Raw genomic sequence first — 17,106 nt, forward strand, 5'->3', positions numbered from 1 at the left:
GTATTTGAATAAAAGTACTTGTAAAACCTTATAATCAAATACGTAGAAGTGCTACAACTTGTGTATATATTACTTGTAATAAGAAATGCTTGTATGCAACAGCATTCTCAATGACGGCTATAATAGAAATTTGTTTAAATTTTATATGAAATTCAAGAACCAAAACAGTGTAACAACAACCCAAAGAAAAAGTGCGATAAAAACACTACCACTCCATTCAAGGATAGTTTTTGAAACATTCACGAAAAAAAGAAAAAAAGAGGAAAATTGTAACTTTTTAAAGAAGCATTGAATCATATTTTTCCAAAAAAATTCAACCAAGTCAAGATGGTTGAAAGTGAACCTGTAGAGATCAAAATTTTCATGTGTATAGCACATTGTGAATGAGAAGGGCCACGGTTTAACCGATGATGCTAATGAATATGAATAATGAGATAGTAATCCAGAAAAGTAGCATAATATTTTTTAAACTTCAAATGAGAGCAAATAAGATTCCCGTCTAGAACATCCCAACACATCTAAGAACATCGTACAAAATACAATCTAAAAACTTTTCCTGGATAGTGGAGGATAACAAATGTTTTATATTAGAAAAGATGGTTTACATCATCGACTACTGTCATATTTCTCAAAGAAAAATCATCTACCATGTCTGGGGGATGCATCAGCAGAGCGGGATCGGGACCCCGAAGGTGATCTTGATGTTCTACCAGGAGATGCCCTCCAATTAACCCGAAGGTGATCTTGATGTTCTACCGAAGGTGACTTGCTAAAGAAGTGAAAATGGATCAATGTATAAATAGAACCGAACAGAACATGTTTCTAAGCAAGCACAGTAAACAAATATAATAAAGTACATGATTAAAAAAAATGAAAAACACCAAAAATAGTCTCATATTCAAGGTGCTGCCAGAAAGCAATGAAGTCAAAATTGCAAAATGGCTGAAATTATGGAAAAATGTCATGTTGCCAACAAGAACATGAAAGGAACCAACCACACAGTCAGGCATGTACAAAAGTCATCAGTTAATCATACAACTTACTCGTGATATCCATTTCCATTCTGACCGTGCTCATCAGCATTATCATAACCAGGAGAATATACTTGTCGGCTCCTCTCAACATCTCGCTCACGAGGAGCACCCCTAGGTGATTCAGGGTAATCTGTGTGCCTTCTACCAGGGGAAACAGAATAGTCGCCTCGCCACCTTGGAGCTGGAGAGTAAGACCTGACAATTTCATATAGCATAGTTACAACTATCTGAAGCATTAATAAATATGAACCAGGCGTTTTAAATAGACGATTACCTTGATCGGTATCTACTTCTTGAACCCGAAGGATGGCGAGGGGAGCGTGATCTGGATACTGAACGTGATCTAGAACGTCCTATATGAACCCCAACAAAAAAAAAAATCAAATCAAATGAACTACTGCCTGAAACCAGGTTTGATCATTGAATACAAAAATCCAAATGGCCATATTTTGTCTAGTACAATAATTAAGGATCGGTTTGATTCCAAGCATAAATATGTTTTATCTATTTAGTAGAAGCTGAAGTATGTGTACTTGAAATTTAGTAACAAATTGAAACCTACAATACCACAAAGAAATAAATGTACAGACAGACTACAGAAGAGGTTCGTTTTTAATTTAAGCAATCAACAAAACCAGCAAAACTGCACACTCAAATTTTCATAACAAAGGTGTTGACATTATGCTAACTTAATACACACACACACACACTTAAGGAACCCAACAAACCCAAAAAGAATTATTATATGCTTATATTTGAACCTAATGAAAGAAGCTGCATGTTGAAAAAAGGTTCAGAGCCGAGGACAAAATAAGGAAAGAATGATTCAACTTTCAAGTAAAAGGACAAAATTCAGATACCATAATTCATCTGTCTGCATGTGAAACTACTAAGATCATTGCATAAAAAATAAAATAAAAAGTCCATCTAAATGATGTATAAAACCATTTAACTGAGCTTGCAAATAAATACAACAATCTTAAGTCTCAAGAAAAGTCAAATAAGAATACACGTGCATCTTAGAAATAATGGCACACACACACACACACAAGATGTGAAGACATATTCTAGGAGTAAATCAGGAAATTCGAACACTGGCTGTTAGTTGTGGGTTAGTGGGGCGTGCCAGGTTTATTTGTGAAGGGCAGGTTGATTATGCGAGGTTTTGGTGGGGTGGGGCAACTCTCTTGGTTAACTATCTTTCTGTTTCTGATATGTTCTACTTCAAGTTAACTGGTGTTTTCAACCTTTCCCTAATTCCTACTAATAGAAGAGTGTCATTGCCCTTGAAATTGTTGTGATGTGCTCTTTACTAAACTTTGCAGGTAACATTGTGAGGGAAAAACCATACACAATGCTAGACTTCTTGAACAGTTACGAAAAGTACCATGAACTAGAAAATTGAGAATTTGGATATAAGAGATCTTCTCACTTTTTTATGTTGGGGTTTTCACTTAACTGAAAAAGCTATTTAAAGATAAGGTTAGTAAAATTTGAAGAGAGACTGATTGTCCCCATACCATAATGAGAACGGCGTCCACCATAGCCAGATGGTCCCCTGCAAAGTTAAAAAAAGGAATAGTAAAAAACATGTAAGTTGCAACTAAATAAACATTATAAAAGGCTGTTAGGCTACTATACACAGCGAATGGAAAGAACTGAGAGTTTTAGATTGCTTTTGACCCACCCCACCCTACTAAATAAACATTAGAAAAGATATAGATGATTTCAGCTCAGTTACAATACAGAAAAGAACTGAGACTTTTTGACGGATGAAAAATAATAAGTATATTTCTTCAACGCTCAAGCAAACAACCATGCAACTTAAACTTGTAAGTAGATGCAAGGGGGTGGAAAGTAAATTTGCTGTTCCCTGAAACCATGGAGAAAAAGAGGAAAATGAGAATAAACAAACTACCTTCTACTCCTTTGGCGCATCTGTTCTGGCCTCTTCCTCGACTCTGCAGCAAGGACCACAGTAATCTCCCTACCAGCAAATTTTTTCCCATTCATATGGTACTGAGCTTCAGAAGCCTCGTAAGGATCAACAAACTCCACAAATGCAAATCCTCGAGGCTCACTAAAAAAAATTGAGGAAAAAAAGATAAAAATAAGAAACCCATTCTGGACCCAAATCTTGGGTAATAAGAGTGAATGATTACATTAATATACATTTTCATGGCTAAGGATTTGGGATGTCATAAACTAAAAAGCTTTCTTTTCATATCCAGCATTAACTTCAGACTGCTTTCATCAAAGCTGGGGCTGGAGTTACATAAAGCACAGCGAATTTCAAAGTTTAGTAGCTAACCTTATCTTTACAATCAAGCATGAAAGAGGCAAGTGACTTGAAAAATCTTCATATTCTTGTAACTATAAGCACTTCAATTCAACGTAACTTGACTTGACAAATCTTCATATTTCTTGATATAAGTAAACCAACAATTCATGAGTTGAAAATTCTTCACACACTTGGAAAACATGAAGCACTTGAACAAACATTCCACAACCTTAAAACCTTCACTTTGTTGGCTTCAATTGCTCAAGAATATACCTTCTTCCTCATAAACTTCACATCTCTTGATATAATTACTTGAAACCAAAAATTTGTGACTATTCTTCAAACGCTTGGAAATGAAGCACTTGAACAAAGATCCCACAACTATGTAACCTTCAACTCGTTGGCTTCAATTGCTCAAGAATCTACCCTCTTCCTTATCAACTTCTATTGATGGGTGTAGTTATCTAATGTCTCCTCAGAGAGAGACACCCTCATTTCGATACTATTCTTTACATTCTTGATGAGCTATATGTTAGGCGGTGAAAGGTAGTAGACCCTCATTAAAAGGGGATTGGGCTTGTTTTAACTTCAAAGTTCAAACCAATATGCCCCCTGACAAAGCAGTTCAAAACACACTATGAAATGGGAATAAGATCCATCCAGAAAAAATAAGGTCCGGTGAAATTTCATTTGACATTGTTCATCCTCTTCATTCTCAGACTATGAATAACAAACTCAGCTGGATGTTCCATATAATCTAAAAAAATTGTCTAAAAAATTAAAACTCAGTTCAGTGCACATATTACACCCTCAAGAATTGATCAAGTTAAAAGGTAGTTGTAAAAGAGTCCCCCAACAGTTGCTTAAGAGTTCATTTCATCTTGCGTACGTAGGCACGTGAGAGTTCTTTCCAGAAAGAAGAAAAAGAATCAGGCATTGTTCTGAAAATAGAATCTTGAAATGCAAATTAGAAAAGTTTTAAATGTGCTCTATATATTATGACTATGATTTTGATTGACCTATATATGAAGCTTAGCACACGACTGAGAGCATCAAACAAGAGAAAGTAATCAGACACAAGTTCTAACCCAAAAGGCTTGGCTTAATGCTTAACAAGTAAACCTAAAATTACCACCTGAACCCTGCTTGAGGTTCATTTGATCAAATCTTAATGATGTGTAATTACCAAATTAACTCACAAGGAAAGTAGAAGTACACGTTCACAAATCCGGTAGAATAACAGCTCGATAAATCCAACACATACCATGGATTGAGTTGAATGAATAACAAATAAGAAAAATAAACACAAGATGCTCACCCTGTGTAATAGTCCTTTGGAATATACACGTCTCGAACAAGTCCAAACCTCTCAAATGGCGCTCTAAGCTCCTCCGGCCTAAATGTACCAATACAACCAAATGTCAAATTCTCTAAATGCAGTGAAAGAAAACAATAAATTCACTAATTAGAAAAGTAGTAGTTAGTACTGAAACCTAAATTGGACAAATCAATAAGAGGTAGCTGAAAAAAGTGGTGAAATCCTGACCTGCAATCCATAGGAATATTTCTAACCAAAAGGCTACCATGAGGTTGTTCCCTTCGCCTTCCATACCCACCACCACCCCACCGCCACCTCCACCGCCACCACCATAACCCTACCCGGGGGGCTTCTTCCACGACCACCATACCCTCTTCTTGGTGGACTATGGTATGGTGGACTGTATCTTCTCATGCTTCAACCTGTCCACAACAATGATCAGGTGAGGTCAGTAATTAAGATGCATATTTTTCAAAACTTCCTACCAATTCAAACTAATTACTACCTAAATAGAATAGTAGTTAATCCAATGACACCCACTTATGATCCTAAACTGAAAAAGGGGGTTCTGAATGTTAAAACCCTAAGCTACACTTCATAGGCTCAGGTCCCACTGAAACTCTCAATTGCCTGCTAAGATACATGTTAAAAATGTTGAAGATTATAAACACACACAAGATACATCCGTTTATATTAAAAGGGAATCGAGAGGGTTCGACAAAAAGGCTCCTCTCATCACCTCTTTTCCCCATTTCTTGACCTAAAAGGGACACACAAAGATAATTCAAAATAAGAGTGAAGGTAAACACTAATTCGGAACGATCGAAACAAAGAAAGTAGCGGTAAACAACTATGGGTTTAGGGTTCGACCGAGAATCATCTAGATAAACATCCGTAAACGAAATAGTGAATCCAGGTATCGGAAGTTCATAATTACCTGAAGGTAAGAGAATGAAGAGAAGAAAATGCGAAGAAAGACTCTTCCTTTGATCTGATTTTTGTGAACTCTCGAAGACTGCGATGCAAATGTAGGGTTTGGATTTTTATAACGTTGTTTGGTCCTCTCTTAAAAATTAAGTTTAGAACTTTATACAATGAGACTATTTGTCACGTCTTATCAAATTATCAAGACTAAATAATAATTATAACTACAAAGTCTAAACTATAATAAGATCATATTACAAACGAAATGATTATCTATTTTTAAAATATAAAACATGTTTATAAAAGAACTGTAAATTCATATTTAAGAGATAATGACGATTAATTTACGATCATTTAGATTATAATTTAATTCTCATTTGCTTTCATTTAATCTATCGTTTTTAGATTTTTTATCAAACATGTGTTGTATTTTCTTTATCTTGTGTGATCGTATCTCTTTTTTTCTTGTTGTCTCTCTCCTTCATCCTTCGTATCTAGCTTTTCGTTACCATTTTGTCGGTTGCTTCTATTCATTTTTCATCTCTCATGTCTTGAAAGGACCAGCGAATTTAGCATAGGCTTCCAGGAGCTCAAACATGCCTCAACTTTATGCTCTTTATATTACACATATATACGTATAAAATTGAATCGATATCAATTCCAAGTATGTCTCCCAACTCTCCCTCTAGATCGAGGTTCATGCTTGAAAGTTACATTACTCATGTTGATTTTTCCATTTCGCTGAGCACAGTTTCAGGATTTGTTTTGTTCGTCAAAGTGCATCGCCTAGCTTTTTTTCTAAAAGATCATCCAACAGTTATTAAACGATCGTCCCTATTTTATTAAATGATCTCCCACATTTTACTACTTGTTCTCCATCGTTTACCAGTGATCTCCTACAACTGAGCGAACTCTTGCAGTTTGACTACACGATCTCCTAAGTTTTCCAGTACACATCATGTGACCTAAATGGCCTTGTGCCAAGTGTTATCAATGGTTGTCTGCATGTTTTCTTGAATATCAAACATGTGTGGATCGATATTTAGTCGTTGAAGCAGGATATTCATTAATTCACTACACATTATATCATTTATGACCTTCAGATCTTTCATATGGCCTACAACATAATTGCTTCATAACTGGTCTCACTCCCCACCAAATTGTACAAAGATGTGTATTAACGATTGTTTAAGAAATTGGACAACTGTGGGAGGTTACTCAGTAAACTATGGAAGATCTTGTAATAAAATGTGGGAGATTGCATAGAAAAATATGAGAGATTACATAATAAAATATGACAACAGTTTAATAACAGTTTGGTGATTATTAAAAAAGAGTTAGGCGATGCACTTCATTGAACTATACGAACCCTAAACTCATACTTGTAGAACAAAAAAAAAAAAAATCAACATGCATTAAAGGATAAGAGCAACAAACCTTTTAGAACAAGAAACGATGAAAAAATTGTAGAAACAAGTGCAGTGGTGCCAAGAAGTTGAGACGAAGGTTGAAGAAAGGGACCGATACAGATACAAAGGGAAACAGTCTCTTTTTAAAATTAATAGTAAATATGCATTCCTTACTTTTTGAAATTGAGATTTTTTATACATTTTATTGACGTCATAGAATCTTGCTATCTCCCCTCTATGGTCTATTACGTGCAAATTGGTTTCTTGTGTGATAAAATAGCAAGAGAGCTTGTTCAAGAATGAATAAAAATTGAAATTTAAACTTCAAAAATAGTTTTGAAACGTTTATAAATTAGTGTTAATATTGTAACTTTGATAAACGTTGATTTGAAAAAGAGACACGCTTCCAGAGTTTTTGTTATATAAGGTAGCCTAATTTGAATATATGTAGACCTAATACTCATAATTTAATGTTACGATTCTCCACTATGCCTTTTTAACTCTTAAATTTCATCAATTCCACGTCCTACTAATACTTTATATATACTTCAATAAATACATAAATTATTAATACTTAAATGAATGCATAAATTACTATTACTTTATACTTCAATAAATGCTAAAGGAATGTTTTAACTATATATTGCAACACTCTTCAGTTGGGTTGTAATTTGATAAAGTCAGATTGCTTTTTTTCTCGTACATTTAATAAAATTCACTCATACATAAGTAAAAAGGCTCACTCTGACTCAAAATATAGATAGTTTGAACAATTAGAAAAGCCAGTAGGTATGCATCAAATCTTTTTAAAACAGAATAAATCAAACAAACTATAAACTGTTGTTATATATATATATATAATCATGATTGGCAAGACTAACTTATCTTCAACTAACATTATGAGACAACTCATATATGTGGTCACCATAAATTGAATTAAGGATCTCTTAGTCTTCTATCAAGGTCATGCTCTCATGGTTATGACTCTCAACCCATGATGATTCCATAAACTGCTATTGAGTATCAATATTACTTATAAAGAATGCAAAACTTAAGGGGAAAATAAAAATGTTGTAGACACAACAATTGACTTGAAGGAGTTAAATATACATGATACATATATGTTGTGTGTACAAATAATAATCATAAAGAATCTCTCAAGCAAGACTCGTCAATGCAACCAACAATGATAACTGCTAATAAGCTTATTGACCTAAAAGCTTAAACTTATGGGTGAAGTCAAATTTAATATCATATTATCGACTTCCTAGACCACCTGCTTTGATACACCGTAGAATCACCGATTAACCAAAAAACTTAAATTTATGGGTACAGACATCTAATATCAAATAAATCATCCTAAACTAAGCATCAGTACATTGGGCCAAAAAACAACTCTAAATTGACATCTGGTTGAAAACTTGAACCACATGTTCTTTTGGATAGATAGCCTTAAAAGGGAAATATCCAATGAAATCACATAATTACTAAGCAGAATTTCAGCTAGTGGATAAGCAGTAGTTAAAAATAAGCCTCTTTCAGATTTCCTCCCCCTCTAAGAAACCAATGATTTAGATTTAAGGGTCAACCAACAGACCATTGGTATACTGATACGTCGATAAATGCACAATTCGATCCCTCCTCAATTGCTCCACCGTTTGTACAACAACAACCTGTGAATATAGAGTATAAAACAGACCTGGATGTGCCGGTTGCCCCTCCATTCTTCATATCCATATCTATCAAGCTTTCCTTGAGGCACCTCTGCCCCCACAAAAGAAATTAGCTCTTCAAGCCTCCAGGTGGATGCAACACCATGAAGTCGGTAGAATATCAAATAATAAGGAACTTTTTGCATCAACATGCCACAGCTTCGGCAGCTTCGGCAGCTTCAGCAGCTTCGGCTGCTTCAGGCTGACTGATGTCAGAATCGACAAGCAAAGGATTCTTTTGAAACTGGTTTCTTAGCTGACCACAAGCTGCATTTGCATCCAGGCCTCTTGTTTGACGAACGCTTACAGTGATTTTATGGGACTCTAGAGCAGCTACAAATGCCATCACCTAAAGATAGAAGAAAAGATGATGGATCAGTGAAGGCCAGAATATACATTTATAATATGAAACATTAGCACGTCTGTTGAGAACATACAGCTTTCTTGTATGGACGCTGATACTCAGAGCCTTCTATGGGATTAAAAGGTATCAGGTTCACGTGATAGCCACCTCCCCATTCGTGAAGAAGCTTTGCTAGTTCTACAGCATGCTCTACTGCATCATTGACTCCAGCTGCTCAAATGATAAGCAACCGGAAAATAAGGGGGAAACAATTCGTTAAATGAAGGGTGCCTGAATTTACAAAGAGGAACATAATGAAAGAAGAGATGAGCATTGTCATGCTAAAGCGATGCCAATACCTAAAAGTGCATACTCGAACGATACTCTCCGACTAGTTTGTAGGAAATAATCACGGCAGTCTTTCATGAGTGCTTCGAGAGGATATGCTTTAGCACTGGGCACAATAGTCTCCCGAAGCTTCTGGTTCGGTGCATGTAAGCTGATGAACATAAAATGAAGATTTAATCAATGTAAAACAAAAAAGAGCAAAAATCTAAGGACCTCGTCCTACAATGTCCACAGATCATCTTTTCAAAACAACCTAATAGTTCATGGATAAAAACTATTGAAATTTTGATCTTATGGTTGGGAGAGGAAAACTTTTAGATGCTAGATAAAACTCTTCAATCAGTAGTTGGACTTTTGATTCACACCAATTATGACATATACTTCTTTTTTTAGAGAGAGAGAGAGTTTCCAGTAGGATACATGTTACCTGACGGCCAATGTTGACTGAAGCTTGTGAGAAGCCAACCTTTGAATTGTGTTAGGAACGCCCACAGTAGAAATTGTAATCATTCTTTGTCCAATTTGAACATCCTTGAGAAAATATGACAAATTCATAAGAAATTTGTCAAAGACTCTTGCACCTGAAACTGAGTAAAATCCAACAAGCAAAATAGAACAACGATCTGGAACGAGAGATATATATATATATATATATATTGAGGGGTAATAGCAGAAGTCTCAAGCCAAGTAATAATCCAGAGGACAATATAGAGTAAGAGAACACAGAAAAACACAAAGGAAATAGTAAACAATCCAGCTCTTTCGAGAAGGCTGGCAACTTCTCCCCAAAAGCTCTCATCAGCTATTACTAAAAAATACCTACTTCAGCAATCCCGAAGTGTTCCTATTTATACCAACAACCTAGTGGACCCTCAGCAGCTTTTGTGAATTTCCCTTCTAGCCCCTTCTTTTATAAGTCGGAAGAATTGGAGGTCAACATTACCGCTCGGATTGAACTGCACCTTGTCTTCAAGGTGGAAAGAGGAAATGACATAGAACATCCTCCTTTCTTGATGTTTCTTTAAGTTCTTTAGTACTTCTTTAACTAATTCTTGTGTGTCTTGAGTTACCAATTCTTGTATCTTGAGTTAGTTCTAAAATAACTAACTTCAACAAACTCTTGTAAACTTCAGCCTATAAAAGGCTTCTCCTCTCATTGATAAAGATATCAGAAGAATTATTCATAAATTTCCTAAGCTTTACAGTAAGCTGCATCAGGAAAACTGTTGGTTCACGAGGCAAACTGACTCCCACATGGCCTCGCTGTCCAATAGCCCTTTCCATTTCACTAGCCACTCATTTGCACCAATTTCTCCATTCCATCTCACTCTGAATACTGATTCTGACCTTAATCGTAATTCAAACTCTTCAATCAACACTAGTGGAATGTACTGTACCCGCTGAGTTTAACCCAATTCAGTTTCAACTAAGATACATGAAATACATTGTGGATGATCACCTCTGGTGGTAACTCAAGGCAATAGGCCACTTCTCCTATTTTCTCAGTAATTCGATAAGGTCCATAAAACTTAGGTGAGGGCTTCTCACTTCTTTTTCTAGCTAAGGAACGTTGTTGATAGGGTTTCAACTTCAAATACACTTCGTCTCCCACTTGAAAATTTAACTCTCACCGACGTAAGTTAGCTAGTTTTTTCATTCAGTTTTGGGCAATGACCAAGTTCTCCTTCAAAGCATTGATTCCCATATCTCTATCTTTCAACAGCTGATCAACACTGTTATTCTTTGTCTTCCTATCACCGTAAGATATCAGCCAAGGTGGTGGCCTTCCATACACTGCTTGATATGGAGTTGTTTTTGAAGAGGCATGGAAGGTTGTATTATACCACAGTTCTGCCCATATTATGCACTTGTATTTTGGCCCATTGTTCACTGCAGAAAAGTCTTAAGAATGTCTCTAAGCATCGGTTTACTCTCTTCATCTGCCCATCAATTTGAGGATGGAAGGTCGTGCTTCTTTTTAAAACAGTTCCCATAGCAGTAAACAATTCTTTCTGAAAGTTACTTAGGAAAATCTCATCACCATTTGTGATAATAGATTTTGGAATTGCATGTTTACATACCACCCTTTCGATGAACACTTCAACTACTTGTTTGGCAGTGAAAAGATGTTTGGGAACAATGAGGTGAGAAATTTGCTCAATTGGTCTACCACCACCGTGATAGAGCCATAACCTCTCGCTTTTGGCAATCCTTCAATGACGTCCATTGTCCAATCTTCCAGAATCAACTCGGGTAATGGCAAAGGTTGTAGAACACCAGCTCGTGAGAGAGATTCAGACTTATTCCTCTAACACAATTCACATTGCTCAACACACTTTCTCACATCTATTTTCATTCCCACCCAATAAAGCTCCCCATTCATTCACTAGAATGTTCTTAAGAATACAGAGTGATCTCCTAGTATGGAATCGTGAAAAGTATGTAATAGGGAAGGTATTGGAGTACGTGGTAGGACTAGTCTGTTAGGATTCCTTCCCTGAAACTCAGTAAAAATCCCAACAAAAATAGAGAAACAGAGACAGTACTCTGCTATGATTCTATTATCGATGAATCCAAATGAGTTCACAAAATATCCACTTCCACAGTATCCACTAAAAGACAGCACAGTAAAATAAGAAAGAAAAGACAAATGCCAAGGTTATTCTCCAACTCCTTTGAGAAGGCTGGAATCTTCTCCTCACAAGTCTCAGCAGCCTTTACCCAAAATATGACCTGATTTGCTAATCCCCAAAACATTCCTTATATACCTCATCAGGGGTGCACTCACCCCTAAGAACCTCCCCACCCTTGGTCTTCTGCGTAATTCCCATCATACCCTTCCCTGATTTCTTCTTTTTGTAGGTGTAAATGATTGGAGGTCTAACATAGTATTTCTTTATAGCAACTGGTTATTAGTCCATGATATCTCAGTTTTCCCTCTGGGTTTGTCTCCAAAATGGCTATAATTTTCTGTAATTCTTCGCCCTCCTCAACCTTCTTCATAACTACTTCCACATCCACTAACCCAGGTGCGGTCATAACTAGCAACTTTGTTGAAAGGTTTATTCGTGATAGAGCATCTGCCGCTTTATTTTAGCGGCCCAGTTGAATCAAAATCTCGAAGTCATATCCCAAACAGCTTCGTTAACCATTTCTGAAACTAAAGTTGCACCTCTCTTTGCTCAACCAAGAATTTTAAAGAAATTACAAGGGAATTTCCCTCCCAGCAAATGATGTCTTAACTTCTGGATTTCCATCACCACAACCATCAGCTCCTTCTTATAGATAGAATTGATTTGAGCTCGAGGAGATAGTTTCTAACTAAAATAAGCAATCGACCTCGAGTTCTGAGATAAAACAGCTCCCAAACCAAATTCAGATGCATTTGTTTCAATGACAAAAGGTAGTGACTAGTGAGAAGTCTGGAAGGGCCAACACAAGTAACGACACCAAGGCTTGTTTGAGTTCTTTAAATGCTGTGGTAGCTTCACCATTCCAACTAAAGGCATTTTTTTGGAGGAGTTTAGTGAAGGGGCTACAATGTCTCCATATTTTCTAACAAAACACCTATAATAACAAATCAACGGAATCCCCTCCATGGCATCCGTAGGTGTGGCTACTGCACCATTGCCTTGACCTTTTTCACATTGGCCTCCACCCCTGTGCTCAAAATCCAATGCCTCAAGTACTATATTCTCAAGTGGCCAATAACGCATTTCTTTTAGTTGGCAAATAACTCATTATGTCTCAATATATATTGAACACTACTCCCAAATGCCTCTCATGTGCGGTGATGTCCGTGCTAAAAACTAGTATGACATCAAAGAATACCAACACGAAATGTCGGAGAAACGGTCAAAACACTTGATTCATGAGTGACTGAAATGTGGTCGGAGCATTTGTTAGACCAAAGGGCATAACTAGAAATTCAGGGTGGCCTGAAGGGCTTTCCTCTGTATATTTCATACAATGGAAGGCTTTGCCAAAGTGTGAAGACAAAGGCCTACAAGTCAGGACCATTAAAACGCCCTAATGCCAGTTTTACCTCTCCTAGTCCTCTCTTGCAATACATTTAATGGGACAAAGAGGAAATGCAGGGAAAAAGAAAGTTAAGGGGAATCAAATAGTAAACAAAAAATTATCCCAGAAAGTACTAGGACAAGATTAGTCTAGAAAAGTAAACCTTGTTCAAGCACCGATGCGCTTCAAGCACTGATTTCATATTTAACATTGGTTCACCCATTCCCATGAATACTACATTTGTCACCCTATGGTTGAAAATATCCTCAATTGCAAATACCTGCGTACATATGATACAACTAATCACAATGAGGATTAATTATATTTGACATGATCTCAAAATTTTTCAAATTTTTGAAACAACTAGATATCAGAAAGTACAAGTTCTAATGGAACATGAAAACAGTCTGTGACAGAGACTAAATACCTGCTCAACAATTTCATGTCTCTGAAGATTCCTAGAAAATCCTCCTTTTCCAGTGGCACAAAAAGAACAGCGCAGAGGGCAGCCAACCTTGATGTTTGAAATTCAGTAGAAATTTCACTTTTAAGTCATGGTACCATAATGAGTTGCAGATAATACCATGTCTAGTGTCCCAGGGGTTTAGAAATCATTGCAAGTGCTTGCAAGGCAATTTGTTTACTTTTTGAGTTGACATTGTGTTAAAGATTTTGCCCAAATCATATAAAATATCGCAAAATCCATGTCTTTGAATGATCAAATTGAAGAATACCTGTGAGGAGATGCAAGCAGTGAGACGAACTGAACCTTTATTGTTTTTGTCTTCCACAGGTATGCCAACTGTTTCAATCAGCCTATTGTCATCCAACTTAAGCAATAACTGCAAAATTTTAACACATTGATGCCTTAAAGTCAAACGAAATCGTAATAAAACCATCAAACCATTTACATTTCCTGATAAAATCTTAACAATTCAACAATAATGTAGTAGAAAAATTCTTTATATCAAACTACCTTCACGGTCCCATCAGCTGCAGTAACAGACTGGTAAACAGGCGAACGGCCGACTCTCCATCCAGCTTCTTGAAGATCAGTCCTGAATTTCAGTGGCACTGCAATCAACCCCAATCAGTACGACAAGATAATGAACAAACCAGCGAAATTAAGTTAAGAAGAAGAAAGAAGACTGACAATTGGTAAACTCTTCAACTTCCTTGACCTTCCTCTTGTAAATAAGTTGATGGAGTTGCTTTCCTCTATACTTCTCCTAATCCATTTCAACAGATAATTTAACGATACGTAACCAAGAACCTCCATCAAATACTAGCAATCCGAAAAACTTTAAGAGTACAAGAAAGTGATTGTTGTTTGTCACCTGACCGAAGTCCAGGGCCAGCTGTTGTAGCTCCTGGTCCGACAAGCCAATGAGCACTTTGGGAGCTTCAGGAGAAGGCCGAGCGGAAGGGGATATGGAGGTGGAGAGGTTCCGAGAGGGAACGGCAGCGACGCAGCGAGGGCGTAATGCACGTGCGACGGACGGCGAGCAAACTTGGTGAATGAGCGCCGTTGAAATGGCAATCATCGTTAAGAAGAAGAGTGAGAACTGTTCTCTCTTTTTTTCCCCGGAGGGCTTTGTTTCGCACTCCAATTTGCCCTCCGGAAGATAACGTCTTCCCTTTTTCTTTTTTTTTAATCGATTATTAAAGGAAAAGTATTTTCGTGAATTAGTAAAGAAAATCATTTTTGCAAAACTTTTAAGAAAATATTTAAAAATTTAGTAAAATTTCTAAATTTTAAAATATTTAAGAGTTAAAGTTCTGATTATAATCCAAAATTTCTCTCTCTCCCACCTGTTGTATTGAAAATTAATTGCTAAATTATAATAACGTTTAACTCTAACATTTATGTAAAAAATATCCATATTATTCCACTTGATTTTTTACAAAAAAAATAAAAATTAAAAGTTTTCAACTATTGAAAACGTCATAAATATTTTTTAAAAAATTTATAAAATATTTTCATCAATTTTTTTAGCACTCAAAAATAAAAATAAAAATTTAAAGTTAAAATCATATTTTGAATTTACATCAATATTGATATTTTTACATTTTCACGGGTTTAATATCGATAAAAAAATGAATGGATGTTTCCATTACATCGTAGAAAAATCTACAAATAAACATTAATATAAATGATAGACATGTTTACTTGTGTTGAAAATAATAAATATATATTTATTTACTAATTTAAAATTATTTTTGAATCTTGTGTTTTTATAATTTAAATATTCTATTAGTGATGGACAACAGTATTCGATTTAGTTCGATCATTGGTTTGAAGGGATGTCGTACTTCGATTATTCCATATGCAAATAGTTCTAGATAGCCAAACATTGAAAGAGTGATTGGGTATATGTTACCTCTAAATCAAATGAGATTAGTCGAGGTCTAGATGGCAAGAACACCTTCAAACATTTTCAAGATATATATATACACGTACAAATTTTGTCTACTTATTTGAAAATTTTAGATGACATATTTGAATTTCGAATGACCTCGTTCACATAATTTCAAAAAAAATAATAATTTAAAAAATAAATTATAAAGTGCCATGAATTAATTTATGGAAATGTTTTATGTTGAGTTGATTTAGTATAATATATAAACTCATTGTTTGACCCATCAACATTAAATGATGGTGAAGTTGAGAAGTTACATTTTACCAATTCTAGCTTGTTTCAATGTTTTCAATACTCCATTCATTTACCATTAACAAGTATCAACCCGCGCCCCAAACATTCTCTTACCCACAACATACTACATTTAGGTAAAAAGTGATCATCCTATAAAGTTTCAATACTCCATTCTCTTACCCACAACATACAACATACTTCATTCTTGAAAAATTATCTATAAATAGTTTAATTTGATAGAAGTGTAAGACAATAATGATTTTTAAAGAAACGAGAGAGCGGATAAATTTGAGATTTTGGTTTTCTTAAATGTTTTTTTATTGTTCAAATTTCTTTATTTCTTTATATTATATATTATATGATATTAGTTTATTATTTCAATATTATATTTTGTTGGTTTCTTTATTTAGTTATGTATTGTTTTCACGAAAAGTGTCCAATTTTAATTTTTATATACATATATAAAAGAAATTGACAAAACTTTAATTTAAATCTAGTAAAAACGACCCTACAAAATAAGGTGAAAATGAAAACAAAATTTTAGAAGGAAAAAAGTGTTAAAATAAAGGAGTAAACTAACCCGAATAAAACTAATTAGTTGGTTTTGTTTTTTTATATAATATTGGTTCGATCTGTTTACACACAATTTTCAAAAAAGTTTAATTTGTGAAGTTGAAGCTGTGTTTGTATTAATTTGATGTGATGTGATTCAATAACACTTGATACTCTATTCTCTCTAGACTAAAAATGTATGTTTGATTTGAGGAAGAAAAAAATGTATATCTTACAAAAAAAAAAAACTTGAGAGTGTTCTAGTTGTTGGAAGAATTATATCTAAACTTTTTTGAAGTAAAAAAATATAACCGGAAAGAACTCCTAATTTCTTTTGGTAGTTTTAGGCTTGGAGTAGGTTGGTCAATGCAAGGCTATATTAAAGTTATATTTGACCTCAACTAAATAATATTATTTTGATTCAAACGTAAAGTGATCATGATTTGTCAATTTATATCTTTAATTTTAAATTCATACAAGTTTAATTACTTGTATTTTTATTATTAATTTG

At 35.1% G+C, this 17,106-nt stretch overlaps 2 protein-coding genes across 2 annotated transcripts; both read right to left on the minus strand.

Moving 5' to 3' along the window:
- Positions 1–411: 411 nt before the first annotated feature.
- LOC101221788 (serine/arginine-rich SC35-like splicing factor SCL30) lies at positions 412–5,055 on the minus strand. Its single transcript, XM_031886024.1, is given in 9 exon segments — positions 412–769; positions 1,044–1,229; positions 1,309–1,387; positions 2,555–2,592; positions 2,953–3,114; positions 4,634–4,711; positions 4,862–4,917; positions 4,920–4,972; positions 4,975–5,055. Coding segments are annotated over 9 exon segments (855 nt in total). The 5' UTR covers positions 5,048–5,055; the 3' UTR covers positions 412–639.
- Positions 5,056–8,052: 2,997 nt separating this feature from the next.
- LOC101221561 (probable dual-specificity RNA methyltransferase RlmN) lies at positions 8,053–15,028 on the minus strand. Its single transcript, XM_004147648.3, has 10 exons — positions 14,727–15,028; positions 14,543–14,618; positions 14,366–14,463; positions 14,124–14,231; positions 13,817–13,903; positions 13,553–13,669; positions 9,797–9,900; positions 9,381–9,520; positions 9,116–9,252; positions 8,053–9,027 (listed from the first exon to the last, which is right to left on the minus strand). Exons 1-10 carry the CDS (start codon positions 14,931–14,933, stop codon positions 8,824–8,826), a joined length of 1,278 nt encoding a protein of 425 aa, XP_004147696.1. The 5' UTR covers positions 14,934–15,028; the 3' UTR covers positions 8,053–8,823.
- Between the last annotated feature and the right edge of the window lie 2,078 nt (positions 15,029–17,106).

The sequence above is a fragment of the Cucumis sativus genome, chromosome 5, assembly GCF_000004075.3.
Source record: "Cucumis sativus cultivar 9930 chromosome 5, Cucumber_9930_V3, whole genome shotgun sequence".
Classification (NCBI taxonomy): Eukaryota; Viridiplantae; Streptophyta; class Magnoliopsida; order Cucurbitales; family Cucurbitaceae; genus Cucumis; species Cucumis sativus.

What these genes read in the sequence shown, in the direction of transcription:
- LOC101221561 (XM_004147648.3), bottom strand. Translation starts at nt 14,933, where the DNA reads ATGATTGCCATTTCAACGGCGCTCATTCACCAAGTTTGCTCGCCGTCC. An exon ending in TGGCCCTGGACTTCGGTCAG is followed by an intron (nt 14,619 to 14,726) that starts GTGACAAACAAC and finishes GAAATGGATTAG; the next exon opens with GAGAAGTATAGAGGAAAGCA. An exon ending in AGTTGAAGAGTTTACCAATT is followed by an intron (nt 14,464 to 14,542) that starts GTCAGTCTTCTT and finishes GGTTGATTGCAG; the next exon opens with TGCCACTGAAATTCAGGACT.